General features: G+C 41.5%; 1 protein-coding gene across 4 annotated transcripts in view; it reads right to left on the bottom strand.

Moving 5' to 3' along the window:
* The window catches only part of LOC135207355 (uncharacterized), a 316,324-nt gene that overhangs the window by 1,987 nt on the left and 293,121 nt on the right, over window positions 1-21,216 (bottom strand). For 2 of the 4 annotated variants that reach the window (XM_064239086.1, XM_064239100.1), the window contains one exon: window positions 3,810-3,982. The exons of 1 other annotated variant lie outside the window; for it this stretch is intronic. In XM_064239086.1, the coding sequence (XP_064095156.1) occupies window positions 3,810-3,982 (173 nt within the window). The remainder of the gene's footprint in view (window positions 1-3,809; window positions 3,983-21,216) is intronic. One more of the 4 variants, XM_064239094.1, reaches the window with a different exon arrangement.

Here is a 21,216-nt window from a genome sequence, read left to right as displayed (position 1 = left end):
AGCAGTTTAAACAGACCACTCAGTTAATTATTTAGCTCTCATTGGGATGGCCTGAAGAACTTCTTTATTAAGAACAGTTTAAATTTTATTAATTAAAATACAACTTAAAAAAATGATATATGGACTCCTGAAAAAGATGGAGATTCTGGCAAAATATCTATATCTGATTTCCAAAACTTGACATTTGTTACTGATTATATCCTTTTTTAACAAATAATAAATTTAACTTGTTACTTTGTATCTTGTACATTACGTGATTTGATCATGGGGCTATTCATAAACTATCTCTTGGTCAAATGAGTGTCCAATTCTAAGACAAGTAAAAATAACTTCTTTGTCATTCCTTTTGATAAGATAAATTTCATACTCTTAACACCATGCTTGATTTGTTTTAATCTGTTACTATTTGGTTGACCGGATGAAATATTTATCAACTTATTCATTATAATTGATTGCAATACAAAAAAAACCATTATGTCAGAACTGGTCACTTGTTTGACCTGTGAAAATCAGTAGAGTAGCCACTCGACCCAATTCCATATTGTAGTGAATGATCTAAGGGAGAAGGTAACAGAGACTAATACAAACATTTGTCATAAGACATCAAATATAACAAGTTTTTCTCCAACAATTTAAGATGTAAGGCAGCTGATAGGATAAAAATGGGAACAATATTCATAACATGGCAAAATAAAAGAATAAAAATAAATCCTGTGAATACTAAGCTCTCCCCCCCAAAAAAACACTAAAGTTCTAAACATACTAAAATTTGGTGCAATAATAAACAGATGGACCAAATATGCTTCCCAAGAATTCACCCACAGAATTCTAAAAGAGATGCATATAACCACAGAAATTGTCACAAAAGATCTGTGTGGGAGGATACAATGCTCTAAACCTACAAGAGTTTACTTAAAACTCAGAGGTCTGGAAAAACTAAGCCCTATTAATAATAATAAACCACTTGGAAGCAAAAGGACTAATATCTCCATTTCAATTTGGTTTCAGGAAAAATCGTTCCACCCTTGATCCTTTGCTGAGGCTGACCAATCAAATCCAGCAAGGATTTGCCAAACGATGTCAGACTAACGGCGTATTTTTCGACCTTGAGAAAGCATATGACACTACTTGGAGAATTGGCATCATAAAACAATTGCACAAGATGGGCATATGTGGAAGAATTATTAAATTTGTATATTCCTTTTTAACAGAGAGATTTTTTAAGGTTAGAGTGGGCAACACACTCTCCCAACCTTTTGTGCAGGAGGTGTTCCACAAGGAAGCGTTTTAAGTGTAACACTTTTTTCAGTGGCAATAAACAGTATAGTCCAACAAATATCATCACCTGTTAAATGCTCACTTTTTGTTGATGACCTTGCAATATACTGCACAGGATATGATGCCTTATCAGTATGTAAACATCTGCAAAGGTCTGTTAATGCCATTACAAAGTGGGCTGATGAGAATGGTTTTAAATTCTCCTCCTCTGAAACAGTTTCAGTAAGATTTACTAGGTGCCAGCGTGTGGAAGAGGTTCCCACACTCAGTTTAAAAGGATCTATCATTCCTTATGAAAATGAAGTGAAATTTTTGGGAATGACCATTGACCAGAAATTAACATGGGCCAGCCACATAAACTCCTTGAAGATTAAGGTTAAACAATCTCTGAATATTTTAAAGGTTGTTTCTGGATTTAGTTGGGGAGCTGATAAAAAATCCCTGCTGAGACTATATGACTCGTTGTGTAGGTCCAAGCTAGACTATGGCTGTCAGATTTATTCCTCAGCTTGTCAAACCAGGCTGAAGGAACTAGATGTTGTACACAATATGCGGCTGAGAATATGCTCAGGGGCTTTTAGAACTTCGCCTGTTGAAAGCATATATGTTGATACTAACCAACTTCCCCTTGATTTGAGAAGGCAAGAACTAGGATTAAGGTACATGGCTAGAATTAAAAGTGCTCCCAAAAATCCCTCTTTCCAGGTGCTGAGGGAAGCAGACTCACGGGTCTTTTCTGGTACAAGAGCCTCTAGACCATTCCAAGTTAGACTAAATGAAGATGTTAGGGGTAATAATCTTAAATCCCAGAAAGTCATGGAAGTTAAACATCCTGTGTATCCTCCATGGCTTATTCCAGAAGCATCCGTGTGCAAAAAAGCATTTAACAAAAAAGACTGTCCTGAGGAAGAGATTAGGGGAAAATTCTTGGAGCACGAAACTGTCCATACTAATGTGACAAAAATATATACGGATGGATCAAAGTCAAGTAGTGGTGTTGGCTGTGCAGTTATCCTTGGTGATACAGCATATACAGCTAAACTACCTGACTTTGCATCCATATTCACAGCAGAATTAACAGCCGTAGTCTCTGCCCTGGATATAGTTGTTCAAAGTAGCGACACTTTCAATAGCTTCCATCCGTTAGTTCAAAAAGTTCAGGAATCGCTCCTCCATTTGTATTATTTGCGTAAGTCTGTCTCTTTCTGTTGGGTCCCTTCACGTGGGGATTTGCGGAAACGAGATGGCAGATAGGGAGGCGAAAGCTGCTAGTGTCTCCTCAGAAACAGCCTTTAGTAAAGTGCCTCATATAGATCTAAAAGGTCCTTTTAGGTCTTATATTTTAAGCAAATGGCAAGAAAGATGGACTTCTCCTCATCTTGCCAATAATAGAAAGTACAGAAATATTAGAAATAATATATTGCCGTGGCCTTCGTCTTTCCAGTCTGATAGGCAAACAGAAATAGTTTTAAGCAGACTGAGGATTGGGCACACTTATTTGACCCATCAGTTTATTTTAGAAGGGGGCAGCCTCCCAGAGTGTGCTTGCGGTGGTGAGATGCTAACAGTGGAGCACATTCTGGTTGCTTGCCCCAGATATTTTAACCAGAGAGAGAGATATCTTAGGGGTAAATCCCTTTGTGATATTTTGGGAGATGAAGCAGATATTTCTGCTCTCATCTCCTTTTTAAAGTCTATAAACATTTTTCATAACATTTAATTATTTTTTATCTATCACATCATAGATATATATATTTATTTATTAAGCATTTTCTTCATTCATTTCTTCATTAATTCATTCATTTCTCATATGGTAATTTATACATGAACCATTTTCTTCATACACTTATTAACTCATTTATAATGCAATTTATTTACTTTCCATTACGGCGCTGAATGGCTTCTTTCGCCCCAGTGCCTGGTCTTTTGCCCTAAAACTCATACATCCATCCATACACACAATCTTTTAAATTTTTAGTTTCACTTCGCCCCTTAATTTGCTCCAAGGAAATGGCATTAATGCAAATAAGAATGGTATCATTAACTTAAGCAACAACCTTGTTGACAAGCTCTAAAACCACCCATCTTACATATGTAAAATACATAGTAGTGGGCCAAGAATACTACCTCAAGGAACACCAATAACTACATTTTAGTAGTCACATCACACTAATCAATGACTACCCCTTCACAGTCAATTAGGCTAGATAAAAATTCAATTTCAATGCTCAGAAATACTCCCAAAACTTCCATTCCTAATTTTGAAAACAAAGGTTTATATAAACAGAGCAAAAAGGTAAAGACCAACCATACAAACTTCAAGATCAAAATCTAAAGATTTATCTATGACAATGAAAATTTAAAGGAGCCTTCAAATATACTTCTAATACCTATAGATATCAAGACTGGGAATAGCAAAAGAAACGTCATGATTCTGCAAATGGAAAACAGAAGGCACTGATTATGAGTTTGTTCTAAGCATGGGATGCATTTACACTTGAAAGTCAAGGAATACACAAAATGCTAATTACCATTTCAAATCCTCCATAAATTTTAAAAAATCATGTTTATCAGATGACTGTGATAAGAGCTCTATAAGCTGCAGACATGAGGATCTTGGTTGCTTATTTGTACCCTTTTCAGCATTCTTTACACCATCTCCAGTGGAGAATAACTGTCGTGGGGCAGGAAGCGTAGGTGTCTGCTAAAATAATAAATATTATAGGTTACTTACAGCAACAAACTTGATATAGTACTGGTTGGGAAGATGCAAAACTTTATACTATTATTACAATGATATAACAAATTTCTTATGTTATACATACTTGCAAAGTTACAACTAGCATTTACATTATGCATTATATAGTGCAGTAACGCTATAACAGGCCATGGATGTAGTCTGACTTGCAGATTTTATCATACAACATACATTAATATAGTAATAATAATGGCAATGCAGTAACAATCATAAAAATATGAAAAACAGTTGTTAATGCATAATTTTTTCTAAAAATATGAAAAAGTGTGTTAATGCATAATTTTTTCCAAAGTAGCATTTCAAATAAAAGTGATTAAAAGTAAATACAGGTTCACAATCCTTTATCCAAAATTCTTGGGGTCAGCTGTGTTATGGTTTTTAGATATACTACTATTTGGATTTTGGAGCTGAAGGTTGCTCTGTAAAAATATAAGCACATTTTATTTCCAACAAAAACAGTCTGTAAAACTTGAAAACATATAGCATAAAAAATAACTATAATTTGCATACAGTATATACTAGTGTATCATCCAATCTTGTGTATCTGGAGACTCCTAAAATTTTGTCTCAAAATATGATTCCATCACATATCACTCATAGTGAGAGATGGATCTTCAATAGATTACCTCAGGCAATGCTTAATGTGCAAAAAGATTCTTTTTCAATAGATTATACTAAACTTGGCATCCTATGCCTGTCTCAATTACAGTTAATTTAACTGATAATGCATATTACATTCAAGTTAACTTTCAACTATTAAGTAATAGGCCTAGAAGTTAAAAGTTCAGTGTTAAATGCAAATCATAGATACATGATATGAATGAAAAAGGTATTTAAAACCCTGAGAACCGCTATAATCCAGTCCGGATCCAATATCCCGAGTGTAACTCGTAGAACATTGACACTTTCTTATTTATCCGTTCTACCAAACCGATTGACCCTGGGTGATAAAATATGGTATTGATTTTCTTAATGAAAAGGAATTCACACAACGAGTTAAGGAAATTATTATTGATTTACACCACCCGAGTCAGAGATTATCATGTGTTGAATTCCATGTTTACTGATGTAGCACTCATAAATATTCCTAGCACACTCAATTGCGTTGTTTGTCTTTTAGTGCTATTAATTCAATATAACGTGTCAAGGCAACTATTAACACTAAGAAGTGTTTATTTCCTCTGTCAGACTCGTAAATCCCTGTTAATAAATCTGTGTGTACTCTTTCAAAGGATTGATTTGGCACGGGATAGGCCCCTAAACTGACAGGTGTCTTAATGACAAATGTGAAAAATAGTGCTACTTTCAAAATACATATATCCCCTCTTTGACTGTATAAAATGTTAGAATTGAATTTTGCAACATTTTTTCAGATTCCTAGATAGCTTAGCGATAGGATGTTTTAAATGTGTGTTCAGATTTTGCATAACATAATGTAAAAAGAATATATAATGTAGAATGTAGAAAGAGAGAGATTTACTTTGTCCGTTCAATGCTAGAGTTGTTTTTCAAAATCTGTCAACACGTCTGATAAGAGAGCTCGAGTCTTAGTTGTGTTTTGGGATTCTGTCATCACGTATGATATGGGACCTCAGCTTCGATCAATCGAGTCGAGTACGTGTCTTTTTTTTAACAGACTGGTCTCGTACGTGTATGTCTTTGCCGAGTGCCACATGCAGATTACACATTTTGTATGTAAAGTTGCGTAAGATTTCGAAGCTTCTAGAAAGAATTGTTGCCCAAAACGTTTTGTGTCATCTCCCCTGTCCAGCTTCCATAAGGAAGAAGTTATTCATTGCATCTTAGATATTCGAGGCATTCAGATATCTCTCTCTCTCTCTCTCTCTCTCTCTCTCTCTCTCTCTCTCTCTCTCCTCTCCATTGCATAGCACTTTTAATTTTAAAGTAACATAATGATTTCGTACTTATTGAATGGTCACTCGTAACTTGTAAATTTCAGATTTGATATTTCTTAAGAGTTTATTTAGTGTTATTTAGTGTTTTTTTTGTGGAATCTGAACAAAAATTGTTTTGTAATGGCACCTGGTTTTGTGAAAGTGTGAAACAAGCCTGCAGCAAAGAAAGAAAGAAGTTGATATAACCAAGGTAAAGTGTGTTATATTTTTATTAGTTGCAAGTAATAACTGATAGGAACAGTGGTTAGGTAAAAACTAATAACTGATGGTTACAAAGATTTGGTAAACTGATAACTAATAGTTACAATGTTTTGAGTGAAAAGATTTACACTTTTACACATTGCAAATTTTTGTGTTTTGTGTTTATTCATTTGAAGTGATTTTTATGTTTTGTGCATTTGTCCATTTTCTTATTGAAGTGTGCCTTTTTATTTTACATTCTGTGTAATTAATACTTTTTGAAATTTTGGTATTTTCCACATTTTTCTGTATTTTCATTTGCAATCACAATTTAACTAACTTAGTTATTTTCATTGCTTAATCATTGCACATTTAATTATATTTAACACTTGTGAATTAATTTGCATTTACTTACAATTCTTTGCAAGTTTTATTATTGTTTAGCACTTGTGAATTAATTTCCAAATTTCAATTACTGCCTAACACTTGAATTTTGATTGAATTAATTTTCTTGAATTTTGTGATAAATTAATTTTGATTTAATTTTACTTAATTGATTCAAGAATTAATTAAACTTTACTTTGTTTTCAAGTAACAGTAATTTTCCCTGATATTGTGAATTTCACTTATAAATTTTGAGTTTAGTAATAAATTTTTGTATTTAAAATGATTTATAAGTGTTTTCTTTATCTTACACCAGTATATTTGCATTTGATTATATTGATGTTAGGTAGAAACATAGAGTGGTGATTGATCTGTTTTCCTTCAATTAACTTAGACTTCTGAAATCAGGGAAATACTTAAGACATTTAAAGTTGTTGATGGAGTGATGCCCTTTGATTAGTTTTGATGAATTTAGTCTGATTTTCTGCAATACTGGTAAGTTGTTAAGGGATCACTGTTGCCTTTAGAGTATTCAGTCGTTTAGTACCTGTGATGAGGGTTCAGGTGTCTGGCTTTTGTGAGGTAACAATAAATGAATGGTAAGTGTAGTAACCAGATACTTGGCACTTAGTCACAATATATGTACGTATATATATATATATATATATATATATATATATATATTGCTACGTATATAGAACGCCTCGCCTTCCCAGCAGTGTTTTAGTTATATTTAATTATAAAAGTAGCAGCCATGCTGTCTCCTGAAGCTACTGTTGTTGGGAGAGTGGGTATGTCATAGGACTGATATTTCCGGTCTGACGGAAGCTTAGGGTAAGAGAGGCAGGTCACAAGAGTAGCTAGGCTTCGAGATGGATTTTAGGGACTTCTACAATAAGACCTATTTTCCTTCCCAATTTGCTGGCGTTGTGTTTACCACCTTTCAGGCAATGCTCGAGGCGATTTTTGGAAGCCCCGTGATTCGAAACCACCCAGTATCGCTCTCAGTCGGCTGGGCGAGACGGTGATCTCGGACAGAGGTCAAATGGCCAGCCTCCCAAAATTAGGCCTACCCACGACGTACTGGTGGACCCGGACCCCAGACCTGAACAGAGGTCGGACCGCATTCTTCTCCAAGGATACACAGAATATTGCATAAAGGTACGTCTGAAAGTGTAAACTTCAACCCAGCACCTTTTACTACCATACGACTCTTGCTAAATTCATTTTCAATTCTTATTTTTACCCCTTCTACATCAGAAGCCCTTTGTCCTCATCGGGCCACGTGCTCCCCTTTGTGACTTGTTAAAGACCTAGTTTTCGTGGACATACCTCAGTGAACCATTCGAGTTTACCTTCCCCAATGTTAGAGAATTAATCAGCCTTAATCAAAGCAAGAAGTCATTTTTCCTTTTATCTCGTTTAATCTGGGATTCTTTTCCAGATTCCATGAGTCACGTGCCGTCTCTCTGCCGCAAGTGTGCATTAACCCAAGTGAATGAAAATCAGCTTGAATTGAATGAGACTATAAGCCCCAACGTGGGGGCCAATATCATTTAACTTTTCCCCAGGCCAGCACGGGCCTTTTTGTAAATAAATAGTTTTAAGTAACGAGCTGAGTTTTGGGCGACCTTCCCTCTAAAGAAAGTTTACGGTAAGTTCAAGCAACTTCCCTCTTGAAATCCCTAAATTACTTCCGTTTACGTATCTAGTCTCCCACAAGGCCCTATATACATAAAATTGGCGAATCTTGCCTGGATTGAACCTAGCTTGCCTTAAAAAAGCTTGTAAATCGCGTTATCCGTTGTAAAACGTAAACTGTAATTATTTTACAAGCGTAAATCAAGCACACTTGCAGGGAAAGAAGACACACTGACTCACGGTAAGGTATTCCATTCATTAATATGATTATTCTATAACCAATGTTAGCTTAAGGTACGTTTAAGTATTTTTATTGTAGAAGTGTTTAAAAGACGTAGGTAGAAATCTTATTATTGTAACGGCAAACGCGCCAGAGCTTTATTTTAGCGGCGAGCCAACAATTTGCCCCGCGAATTTTCTGTTACTTTGTGCTGTCCTCGTAGGAGCTCTCACGAACACGTGTGCAGATAGATGCCAGAAAGGACCAGATCAAACTAGGAAGTGCTTTGCCAGGGTTTATTGCTGTATGAGAAAGCCTAGCTAGTTAGGAGTGTTTTACTAATAGTTACGGCAAAAGAAGTGTACAATTCTTTTGTCTGTGATATGTTAGGATATTCATTTTTAACTTAGTTTTCATTCCAAGTGTTGGTAAACCTCTTACCCTCTCAGCTAATTCAGCTTCGCGCTCCCCTCGCGCCTGCGCTGTCTCAACCAACCTTCGTCTCATTCACAGCGGCAGCCATGTTTGTTTCCTCTTTCAACCTTATCTAAACAATTTAAGCAAAGTAACGTAAGTCTCGAAGTTTTAACGTAAATAATATCGATCTTGGTACTAGTATCTATCGTCCTGCCAGAAAAATTAACGTAATTCGCCTTGAATAAGAAAGTAGTATTTTGTGTTGTAAATTGCCTTCGCATTTACAGAGAATCAGCTGATTCGCCCGCGCTGGTCAGCTCTCCTCACGTGTTTTCACCTCGCATCGCTCACTCGCGCGCTGAGCGAAAATTTCATTTCACTTAACGTAACCTCATTTACAATTGTTTGCTAACATCGTTTTCAAATCCTTACCGTAATTTTTCACTTGTCCTTACGTAAAGTTAACGTAAATCTCAAGTAGAGCAAATCACAAGAATTGTTAACGTAAAACGCGTCTTTGTAAAATTCATATCGAAACGCAAAATCATTTCATAAGCGCAAGCCGCTAACATTAACGTAAACATCGTTCACCGCAAGCGCGTTATCATTTTTCATAAAACGTTATCAAAGCAACTTCTTTCACAAAAAACGTTAACGTAAGTAGATAATTTAACGCAAGTTGCGTCATATTAACGAACATTAGTAGTTCAATTCAAATATAAGGGAGTTCATTCATATATCATTTTTCACCCTCTCCGAGAGAGAGAGAGAGAGAGAGAGAGAAAACCAGAATCCATTATTCACGAAGCCAAGAGTACTACATCTTACCATTAATTATAGCATGCCGAATTAACCTTATTTTAGTCTCTTGTGTCTTTCATTTACACAGCGTGATACGTACGCGCATGTGTCCATTGCAGTTTGCAAACATTTATTTATTTCATTTACCGAGTACTTCAGCGAGGGACTGAGCATTTTCAATTATCATTACCTGTCGTTGCCCGAGTGGTCTTGTTCATTTTTTATCACAAAAGACTTGCGTATACCGCAAGCACAACTCGCACAGGGTGCCACGCCAATTCATTACTTCCAAACAGGGAAGTCGTTACCAGTTTAGGACTGGCCACCACCAGTGCACGTCAGGTCTTATCATTTTACAGTGCCACTAATTCTTGACACTGTTCACCGACTGGCCGCTGAAGTACTCCCACCTTTTACTTTCTCTCCTCCACCATTACACTCTGCCCCGAACAGAGTGCCATTTCACTTCGGTATACTTAAGTATACTGCATCTAGTGTCGTCCGACGGGACATACCAGCACGATACCAGTGCTCCAAGGAACGCCTCCTCATAAGTGCCATTGCACCTGTACAGGCCGTACAGGTAGCCATTAAACCTGCGTGTCCGTCCTTACGGAACGCCCAAGTAACTAGTGTGTCCATGTACAAGAGTCAGTGATCCTTCGGAACACTCAACAAAGGGAACGCCCCCCGAAGCGCCGCAATACCAGCCCTAAGTGCTGACAAACCTGCGTGTCCATCCTTACGGAACGCCCAATTCATTAATGTCCGTGTACGAGGATCAGTGATCCTTCGGACCAACCCAAGGAACGCCTCCTCATAAGTGCCGCGCACCTGTACAGACGTACAGGTAGCCCATTCCAACGTCTCCCAAGTTGGGAACGCCCGTAAGTGTGACGTACACAGCACACTTCATTCGATTTTTTCACCTCAGCAGAAGGTGCCATTCACAAAGTGCCACCGAGCACCCAGTCTTCTCAGACTTTTTCTCTACCACGTCGCAGAACACCTTTCCAAGTGAGTGCCACTTTCCACAGTAGGCACTCCTATTCCATTCCGTACCCTTCCTGGCCATTATTTCCATTTTCATCAGAGCCTCTACTGCAGCCTAAGGGAAATGTCTTCCCCTGCTTCCCGCGACTTCTTTGCCAGAGAGCTAGAGAAGCTCGGAGCCCTCATAACTCTGGGCAAGGAGGCCGGTTACACTGGACCAGCACTAGACCAGTGGATAAAGGCGCAGCAGGCTGCTGCGCGCCAGCAGGGAAAGCAAGCCAGAGAAGCAGAAAGGAAGGCAAGGGAAGAGGAGCGAAAGCATGAGCTCGCTCTCAAGGAGAAGGAACTCTACATCAAGCGGGAGAAGGCCCGTAAGGAGAGTATCCTAGCTCAAGCCACTCTGCCAGCTTCCAGCCCTGCACCCACTGTCTCTCTTAGTCCCGCCGTCTCTGGTCAGCCTGACATCTTTTCGATTTGCGAGCCTGGTCCTGATCCAGTGCCGAAGATAGAAATTCCTGCCACATCCTGCCAGCCTTTTACCTTTTTACCGCCTACCTCCTCCCTTTTGGAAGAGGTAAGCCCACCAGTTAACCCCGAAATTGCTTTCGAGGGTGATTCAACGGAGGTTCCCTTAACCTCCCCACGTCACATCACTGCCAGAGAGGACTCTTCACCTGTGCCAGAGCACACTGCCAGCCTTGGTGACTCCGCAGATTCGCAACCTGTGGGGCCATCTCGGCCTTATCATCAGTGCCACGAGAGGTTCTGGAACACGTTCTGCCGAGACTGTGGCCGCAAGGGTCACATGTCTGCAAATTACGGAGGGTGCGCGAACCACAATATTCCGGCCATCGCAATGGCCGTCACCAATCCTTCTTCTCTAGGACCCCCAGCTAAGGGCCCTATAACCGTCGCACCCCTCCAAAGCCATTATCAGCCAAGCCACGTCAGAGCCTACGACGACTCTGGCGCTCAAATCTCCCTGATACGGGAAGACAGAATTCCCCGAGGGGCTACCGTCGGTAGACGACAACTAATCACCATCGAAGGTATCAACCATATCAAGCTGATCCTTCCAACCGTGCAATTGAGAGTCACCCGACCTCATTTCTCCAAAGTTTGTACCCTTGCAGTTGCAAGCTACATTCCAGGAGGTTACGACCTCCTCCTAGGGCAAGACATGAAGTCTCCCTCGCATTCCAAAAAGCCTAGGGGTCCTAACCCCACAACAAATCACTCCAAGGCAAGGAGTCATCGAAATTCTACTTCCTCTTGGAAGTATGTCCACCAACAGTCTCCCCCGTTACCAAGGAGGGAGATTGACCATTCGCAGTTCCGTTGCAAAACCTGTAACGTAATAGGGCACTCTACTAATTGGCCTAGGTGCCCTAGCAAACTACCAGCAGCGGACACTGTCCATTTTCCACAAGGCCTAGCCTTCAACAAGAGACAGGAGCCTCTGTCTCCCATTTCCAAGGGCACGCTGAGAGGTATTGCACCTCCGGTACCCGTCACAGGTCCAGTCGACCTCAACTCTCTGCCAGTGCCACTTGGCAGCACTGAGCAGTGCCAAGCTCCGTCCAGCCTGGACGTAGAGCCACCACCGAACTTGACCTCTGCGCCTGGCCCCGAGCTAGCGCCGGCGCCTAACCTTATCAAGGATCCTCCTACAGGAGATCCTCCAACAGGCATGGAGCTTACCACAGCCCATGGCCAATCACTAGTTCCTTCTTCTTCATCCTTACCTCTGTCGCCCGAGGATGAACCTCCGGCAGACCTTACCTTTGTACCTCCTCTGGAAAACCAGGAACTGCCCGACCAGGAGTCAGCCTGGAGTTTCCCCTCACGACGGTTGCCGCAGCAGCCGGAGTGAGGGCCTCCCCTGCAGTAGGTTCCACCTCTACGACGGTTGCTGCAGATACCGAAGTAGGGTGTTCTCCTGAAATCCCTCAGGCTACCACTGCCTCTGCTCCTGCCGGCGTTTCTGGCCTTTCCCCAGAGTCGGTGCCTCCGTCTACTCCTAGGACTGGTATAGCCAGGTCCTGGAGGAATAAGAAGAAGAAGAAGGGACGTCATTAACATACTAACAAAAGAGCCACATGCTCTCCTTGACACCTGTGCCTGAGGTACAGTGTCACATTCATTTGCAGAATGATCCTGGCACCTACCCAGAGAAGGTAGCCAGCCTGATCTCTGCCAGTAGCACTAACCCTCTAACCCCTAGCCACTGTAATACTAACCCTCACTTAAATATAATTACCTCATTGCATTTCCCTCCTGGTAAATTAACCACTCATCATCCCCACGTATCATTACCTCTCATTATGTATTTTAACAGTTCCGTCGCTGAACTACTGCTGTGCATACCACACTCTGGAATGATTGCGTCTTCATTTAACTGTATTGAGTAGGTTAGGCTAATGATTTAGTACCAGGGCATTAGGTTAGTAGCAAGTAGAATTTTCAAGTAACCTTATCTAGGGGTAGAGTAGACTGTCGTCACAAGACAACCTGTAGTTATTTATTAGGCTAGACTACATCACTATATTAAGTTAGTACACTTAGCATCTTTGCCTATAAGTTAGGTAGGCCATTGTAGTCAGCCGTATCGCTGCTCAAAAAACTTCAAGTTAGAGTAGGAGAACTGGGTTGTCGAGGCGATCAACTTATTTAAGCCAAGACCTTCACGCCCGAAAGGGAGTGAATGCCTTCTTAACAGGGGGAGCTGCTACGTATATAGAACGCCTCGCCTTCCCAGCAGTGTTTAGTTATATTTAATTATAAAAGTAGCAGCCATGCTGTCTCCTGAAGCTACTGTTGTTGGGAGAGTGGGTATGTCATAGGACTGATATTTCCGGTCTGACGGAAGCTTAGGGTAAGAGAGGCAGGTCACAAGAGTAGCTAGGCTTCGAGATGGATTTTAGGGACTTCTACAATAAGACCTATTTTCCTTCCCAATTTGCTGGCGTTGTGTTTACCACCTTTCAGGCAATGCTCGAGGCGATTTTTGGAAGCCCCGTGATTCGAAACCACCCAGTATCGCTCTCAGTCGGCTGCGAGACGTGATCTCGGACAGAGGTCAAATGGCCAGCCTCCCAAAATTAGGCCTACCCACGACGTACTGGTGGACCCGGACCCCAGACCTGAACAGAGGTCGGACCGCATTCTTCTCCAAGGATACACAGAATATTGCATAAAGGTACGTCTGAAAGTGTAAACTTCAACCCAGCACCTTTTACTACCATACGACTCTTGCTAAATTCATTTTCAATTCTTATTTTTACCCCTTCTACATCAGAAGCCCTTTGTCCTCATCGGGCCACGTGCTCCCCTTTGTGACTTGTTAAAGACCTAGTTTTCGTGCATACCTCAGTGAACCATTCGAGTTTACCTTCCCCAATGTTAGAGAATTAATCAGCCTTAATCAAAGCAAGAAGTCATTTTTCCTTTTATCTCGTTTAATCTGGGATTCTTTTCCAGATTCCATGAGTCACGTGCCGTCTCTCTGCCGCAAGTGTGCATTAACCCAAGTGAATGAAAATCAGCTTGAATTGAATGAGACTATAAGCCCCAACGTGGGGGCCAATATCATTTAACTTTTCCCCAGGCCAGCACGGGCCTTTTTGTAAATAAATAGTTTTAAAGTAACGAGCTGAGTTTTCTGGCGACCTTCCCTCTAAAGAAAGTTTACGGTAAGTTCAAGCAATTCCCTCTTGAAATCCCTAAAATTACTTCCGTTTACGTATCTAGTCTCTCACAAGGCCCTATATACTTAAAAATATATATATATATATATATATATATAGTATGTATGTATGTTAGTATGTATGTATGTATGTATGTATGTATATATATATATATATATATATATATATATGTATGTATATATATATATAATATATGTATATGTATGTATGTATATATATATATATACATATATATATATATATATATATATATATATATATATATATATAATATATATATATATATATGTATATATATAATATATGTATATGTATGTATGTATGTATATATATACATATATATATATATATATTATATATATATATATATATATATATATATATATATATATATATATATATAGTTAACTATGTCTGCGAGAGAGGCCGCACACTACCGACATGTAAAAGTTGTCATTTGTGTAGTTTTTTTTGGGGGGTAAGATTTTATATATATATATATATATATATATATATATATATATATATCTATATATATATTTATATATATATATATATATAAATATTAATATATATTTATACGTTTATTGATCTTTTCGTCTACCCAGTAATTAATTCATTATTTTGCTTTGTAAAACGGCAGCCATATTCCTTCAAATATCAGCTGATTTGGGCGGGAAACCAAAGCTAACCGTCCAGAGTTAAGCATTTCCTGTTGGAATGGGGGAGAATATAGTCTTTCGTCAGCTTTAGGGACATATCTCAAAGGGAAGGATGTAGGCAGACTGGTACTTCTTAGGCCTATATCTTAAGCTCTTTTTCCTGTGAACCCTCTGCTGGCTGTATGTTCCGTTTCCAGGATTTGCCCTGCTCATGGGGGGTTAAGCTGACCCCCAACACCCAGGCAAGACACCTGCGATCTGCCTCAGACAGCTTCAGTTCGTGACCTCGGACGGATGTCCAACCACCTGCCTTCCATTTAGGCCTATCCATGGGGTTACTGGCGCGCCAAGAGACCCAGACCTGAGACAGAGCCGGGCGCCACATTTTCTACAAAGGTCCACACTAAACATGGCATCCAGGTACGTCTTGTGAAACAGCATATTGCCAGTCCCTTACATCCTAGTGCCTAATTACTCCCCATTTTCCCAATTCAAACTTCTATATCAAAAGAACTCATCCCTTTGTTTCCTCTCACTGCCTCATGGCCGCATGCTTCCCCTTGTGTGATCGTCCCAGACAAATGAAGTCATTGCATACCTCAGTGAAACATTAAAGTTCCTTTTCCCCAGTGTTAGAGAACTGAATAATCGAAATTTGGGCAAGAAATCCTTTTTTCTTTTATCTTGTCTAATCTGGGATTTTTTTCCAGATTCCCTGAGTCACGTGTCACGTCTGTCCGCCCGCAAGTGTTGCATTACCGCAAGATATTGAAACCTCGCTTTCATTACTTGAATCACATTTTAGCCAGCTATCCATTTGTGAGAGATATATGGGTCCCAACGTGTGGACACGCTGCATTTACTTTTCTCCAGGCCAGTAAGGGCCTCTTGTAAATAAATAGCTATAAAGTAATTGGCTGACTTTCCTCTAGAGTAAATTATCACTATAAATCCTTTTACGGTAAGTTCAAACAATTCACTTTGTTTTCCCTCAACTATTTCTGTTTACGTATCGGAGCCTCTCTCAAGGCCGGGCTCATACGTAACAATGTCAACCTCGCCAAGGATTCGAACCTAGCTTGCTTAAAAAAAAGCTTGTAAATCGCGTTATCCCTTGTAAAACGACTGTAAATGTTTTTACATAGCGCACATCAAAGCACATTTGCAGCAGAAGACACACACTGGCTCACGGTAAGGTATACCATTCATAATATGATTATGTATCACAAATGTTAGCTTAAGGTACGTTTAAGTATTTTTATTACGAAGTGTTTAAAAGAGTGTTAGTTAGAAATATTATATTGTAACGGCCAGAGCGCCGAGTGAATTCTATTTTGTAAATTGCATTGTTTTCGTTCTGATGAGACACTAACATGTGTGCAGATAGATGCCAAAAAGTACTAGATCAAACTAGGAAGTGCTTTGCCAGGGTTTATTGTTGTGTTAAAAAGCCTAGCTAGTTAGGAGTGTTCTACTAATAGTTACGGCAAAAGAAGTGTACAATTCTTTTTGTCTGTGATATGTTAGGGGAATTCATTTTAATGTAGGTTTCATTCCAAGTGTTGGTAACCGCGTAGCCCTCAGTTTAAGCCGAGCGTAAACGCTCTCCCAAGTAAGCTTCGCGCAGGCGCTCTCTCAGGCCTGCAGCCAACCTTCGGTCTCACAAAGTGGCAGCCATGTTTTTATCCCTTTAAGCATTATCTCAACGATTTAAGCAAAGTAACGTAAGTCTTGAAAGTTTAACGTAAATAATATTAATCTCGGTACTAGTATCTATCGTTCTGCCAGAGAAATTAACGTAATTTGCCTTGAATAAGAAATTAGAATTTCGTGTTGTAAATCGCCCGCGTTTACAGAGAATCAGCTGTTTGAACGACACGCTGCCCAACCCGCTCACACGTTTCACCTAGCATCGCTCACTCGCTCGCTGAGCGAAAGTTTAATTTCACTTCGTACTAACCGTAACCTTTTCCATTTACAAATGTTTGCTAACATTTCAGCTTAAAATCCTTACCGTCATTTTCGCTTGTCACAGGGACCTAGTAACCTTACGTAAAGTTAACGTAAATCCTCAAAGTAAAGTAAATTACAAGAATTGTTAACGTAAAATGCGTCTTTGTGAAATTCATTTTGAAACGCAAATCATTTCATATAAGCGCAAGCCGCTACCAGTAACGTAAATATCGTTCATCGCTAGCGCGTTATCGTTTTCATAAAACCTTATCCCAAGCAATTCTTTCATCACACGTTAATGTAAGTAAATCATTTAATGCAACTGAGTCATATTAAAACTAAAAGGGAGTTCATTCATATATCATTTTCACCCTCTCCGAGAGAGAGAGAGAGAGAGAGAGAGAGAGAGAGAGAGAGAGAGAGAGAGAGAGAGAGAGAGAGAGAGAGAGAACCCATTATTCACAAAGCCAAGAGTACTACGCCCATTACTTATAGCATGCAGAACTAACATTATTTTAGTCTCTTGTGTCTTTTATTTACAATGAGCGTGATACGTACGCGCCTGTGTCCATTGCAGTTTGCAAGCATTTATTTAATTTATTGAGTACTTCAGCAAAGGACTGAGCATTTTCAAATTACCATTACCTGTCGTTGCCCGAGTGGTCTTTTTCATTTTATCCCAAAAGACTTGCGTATACTGCAAGCACAAACCTCACAGTGTGCCACCGCAACCTTCATTACTTCCAGACAAGGAAGCCTACCAGTTTAGGACTGGCCACCACCAGTGCACGTCAGGTCTTACCATTTTACAGTGCCACTGATTCTTGACACTGTCCATCGACTGGCTGCTGAAGTACTCCCACCTTTTACTTTCTCTCCTCCACCATTACACTCTGCCCCGAACAGAGTACCATTTCACTTCAGTATATTTAAGTATACTGCATGTAGTGTCGTCCGACGGGACACACCAGTACGCTACCAGTGCCCAAGGAACGCCTCCACAAGTGCCATTGCACCTGTACAGCCGTACAGGTAGCCATTCTACCTGCGTTTCCGTCCTTACGGAACGCCCTATTCATTAGTGTGTCCATGTACAAGGATCAGTGATCCTTCGGACCACTCCAAGAGAACGCCTCCCGAAGTGCCGCAATACCAGCACTACTAGTGCTGTCCAAAAGGAACGCCTCCTCATAAGTGCCATTGCACCTGTACAGGCTGTACAGGTAGCCATTCTACCTGCGTGTCCGTCCTTACGGAACGCCCAATCCATTAGTGAATCCGCTATCCCGGATCATCCAATCAAGGGAACGCCTCCCGAAGTGCCGCAATACCAGCACTACTAGTGCTGCCCAAGGAACGCATCCATAAGTGCCATTGCACCTGTATTGGACCTACAGGTAGCCCATTCCAGCGTCTCCCAAGTTGGGAACGCCCTTAAGTGTGACGTACGCCGCACACTATTTGATTTTCTGCCTCATCAGAAGGTGCCATTCCAGAAGTGCCACCAACTTACGGGACACTTCCCAAGTACCACAGAGCACCCAGTCTTTTCAGATTTTTTTTTCCACTACCACGTCGCAGAACCCATTTCCAAGTGAGTGCCACTTTCCACAGTAGGCACTCCCATTCCATTCAGTACCCTTCCTGGCCATTATTTTCATTTTCATCTGAGCTTCTACTGCAGCCTAAGGGAAATGTCTTCCCCTGCTTCCCCCGACTTCTTTGCCATAGAGTTAGAGAAGCTCCAAACCCTTATAACTCTGGGCAAGGAGGCCGGTTACACTGGACCAGTACTGGACCAGTGGATAAAGGCGCAGCAGGATGCCGCGCACCTGCAAGAAAGGGAAGAAAAAGAAAACAAGAGAAAAGCCAGAGAAGAAGAGAGAAAGCATGAGCTAGCTCTCAAGGAACTCGAAATCAAGCGGGAGAAGGCCCGTAAGGAGAGTATCTTAGCTCCAGCCACTCTGCCAGCTTCCAGCCCTGCACCCACAGTCTCTCTTAGTCCTGCCGTCTCTGGTCAGCCTGACATCTTTTCTTTTTGTGAGCCTGGTCCTGATCCAGTGCCCGAGATAGCAATTCCTGCCGCATCCTGCCAGCCTTTTACCATTTTACCGCCTACCTCCTCCACTTTGGAAGAGGTAAGCCCACCAGTTGACCCCGGACTTGTTTCCGAGGGTGATTCAACGGAGGTTTCCTTAACCTCCCCATGTCAAATCACTGCCAGAGAGGACTCTTCACCTGTGCCAGAGCACACTGCCAGCCTTGGTGACTCCACAGATTCGCAACCTGTGGGGCCATCTCGGCCTTACCGTCCAGTGCCACGGAAGAGGTTCTGGAACAAGTTCTGCCGCGACTGTGGCCGCAAGGGTCACATGTCTGCCAACTACGGAGGGTGCGCAAATCACAATATTCCCACCATCGCAATGGCAGTTACAAATCCTTCCTCACTAGGACCCCAGCTAAGGGCCCTATAACCGTCGCACCCCTCCAAAGTCATTATCCGCCAAGCCACGTCAGAGCCTACGACGACTCTGGCGCTCAAATCTCCCTAATACGGGAAGACCGAATCCCCCAAGGGGCTAACGTCTATAGACGTCGATTAATCACCATTGAAAGTATCAACCATATCAAGCTGATCCTTCCGACCATCCAATTGAGGGTCACCAGACCTAGTTTCTCCAAAGTTTGTACCATTGCAGTTGCAAGCTACATTCCAGGAGGTTACGACCTCCTCCTAGGGCAAGACATGAAGTCTCCCTCACCGTTCAAAAAGCCTAGGGGTCCTAACCCCACGTCAAATCACTCCAAAGCAAGGAGCCATCCAAGACCTACTTCCTCCCGGAAGCACGTCCACCAACAGTCTCCCCCGTTACCAAGGAGGGAGATTGATCATTCACAGTTCCGTTGCAAAACCTGCAACGTACTAGGGCACTCCACAAATTGGCCTAGGTGCCCTAGCCGACTACCAGCAGTGGACACTGACCATTTTCTACAAGGCTCAGCCTTCCAAAAGAGACAGGAGCCTCTGTCTCCCATTTCCAAGGGCACGCTGAGAGGTATTGCACCTCCGGTACCCGCCACAGGTCCAGTCGACCTCAACTCTTTGCCAGTGCCACTTGGCAGCACTGGGCAGTGCCAAGCTCCGTCCAGCCTGGACGTAGAGCCACCACAGAACTTGACCTCTGCGCCTGGCCCTGAGCTAGCGCCAGCGCCTAACCTAATCAAGGATCCTCCTACAGGAGATCCTCCAACAGGCATGGAGCTTACCGCAGCCCATGGCCAATCTCCAGTCCATCATTCTTCACCCTCACCTCTGTCACCCGAGGATGAACCTCCGGCAGACCTTACCTTCATACCTCCTCTGGACAACCAGGAACTGCTCGACCAGGAGCCAGCCTGGAGTTTTCCCCTTACGATGGTTGTCGCAGCAGCCGGAGTGAGGGCCTCCCCTGCAGTAGGTTCCACCTCTACGACGGTTGCTGCAGAGACCGAAGTAGGGTGTTCTCCTGAAATCCCTCAGGCTACCACTGCCTCTGCTCCTGACGGCGTTTCTGGCCTTACCCCAGAGTTGGTGCCTCCGTCTACTCCTAGGACTGGTATAGCCAGGCCCTGGAGGAATAAGAAGAAGAAGAAGGGACGTAACAAATCATTAACACACTAACCAAAGAGCCAAATGCTCTCCTTGACACCTGTGCCCGAGGTACAGTGTCACATTCATTTGCAGAATGATCCTGGCACCTACCCAGAGAAGGTAGCCAGCCTGATCTCTGTCTGTAAACTAACCCTCTAACCCCTAGAAATTGTGATACTAACACTCATGTAAATGTCATAATTACCTCATTACATTTCCATCCTGGTCAACTAACCACTCATCATCCTCACGCATCATTACCTCACATCATGTATTTTAACAATTCCGTCGCTGAACTGCTGCTGTGCGTACCACACTCTGGAATGATTACATCTCCATTTAACTGTATTGAGTAGGTTAGGCTAATGATTTAGTACCAGGGCATTAGGGTAGTAGCAAGTAGAATGTTCAAGTAACCTTATCTAGGGGTAGAGTAGAATGTCGTCACAGACAACCCGTAGTTATCACTTAGGCGAGACTACATTACTCCATTAAGTTAGTACACTTAGCATCTCCGCCTATAAGTTAGGTAGGCCACTATAGTTAGCTGCATCGCTGCTCTAAAAACTTCAAGTTAGAGTAGGAGAACTGGGTAGTCGAGACGATCAACTCATTTAAGCCAAGGCCTTCACGCCCGAAAGGGAGTGAATGCCTTCTTAACAGGGGGAGCTGCTA

This window comes from Macrobrachium nipponense, chromosome 11 (genome assembly GCF_015104395.2).
Source record: "Macrobrachium nipponense isolate FS-2020 chromosome 11, ASM1510439v2, whole genome shotgun sequence".
NCBI classification, from domain to species: domain Eukaryota; kingdom Metazoa; phylum Arthropoda; class Malacostraca; order Decapoda; family Palaemonidae; genus Macrobrachium; species Macrobrachium nipponense.
Note: the sequence above shows the minus strand (reverse complement) of the source record. Positions and strands in the feature narration are given on the sequence as shown.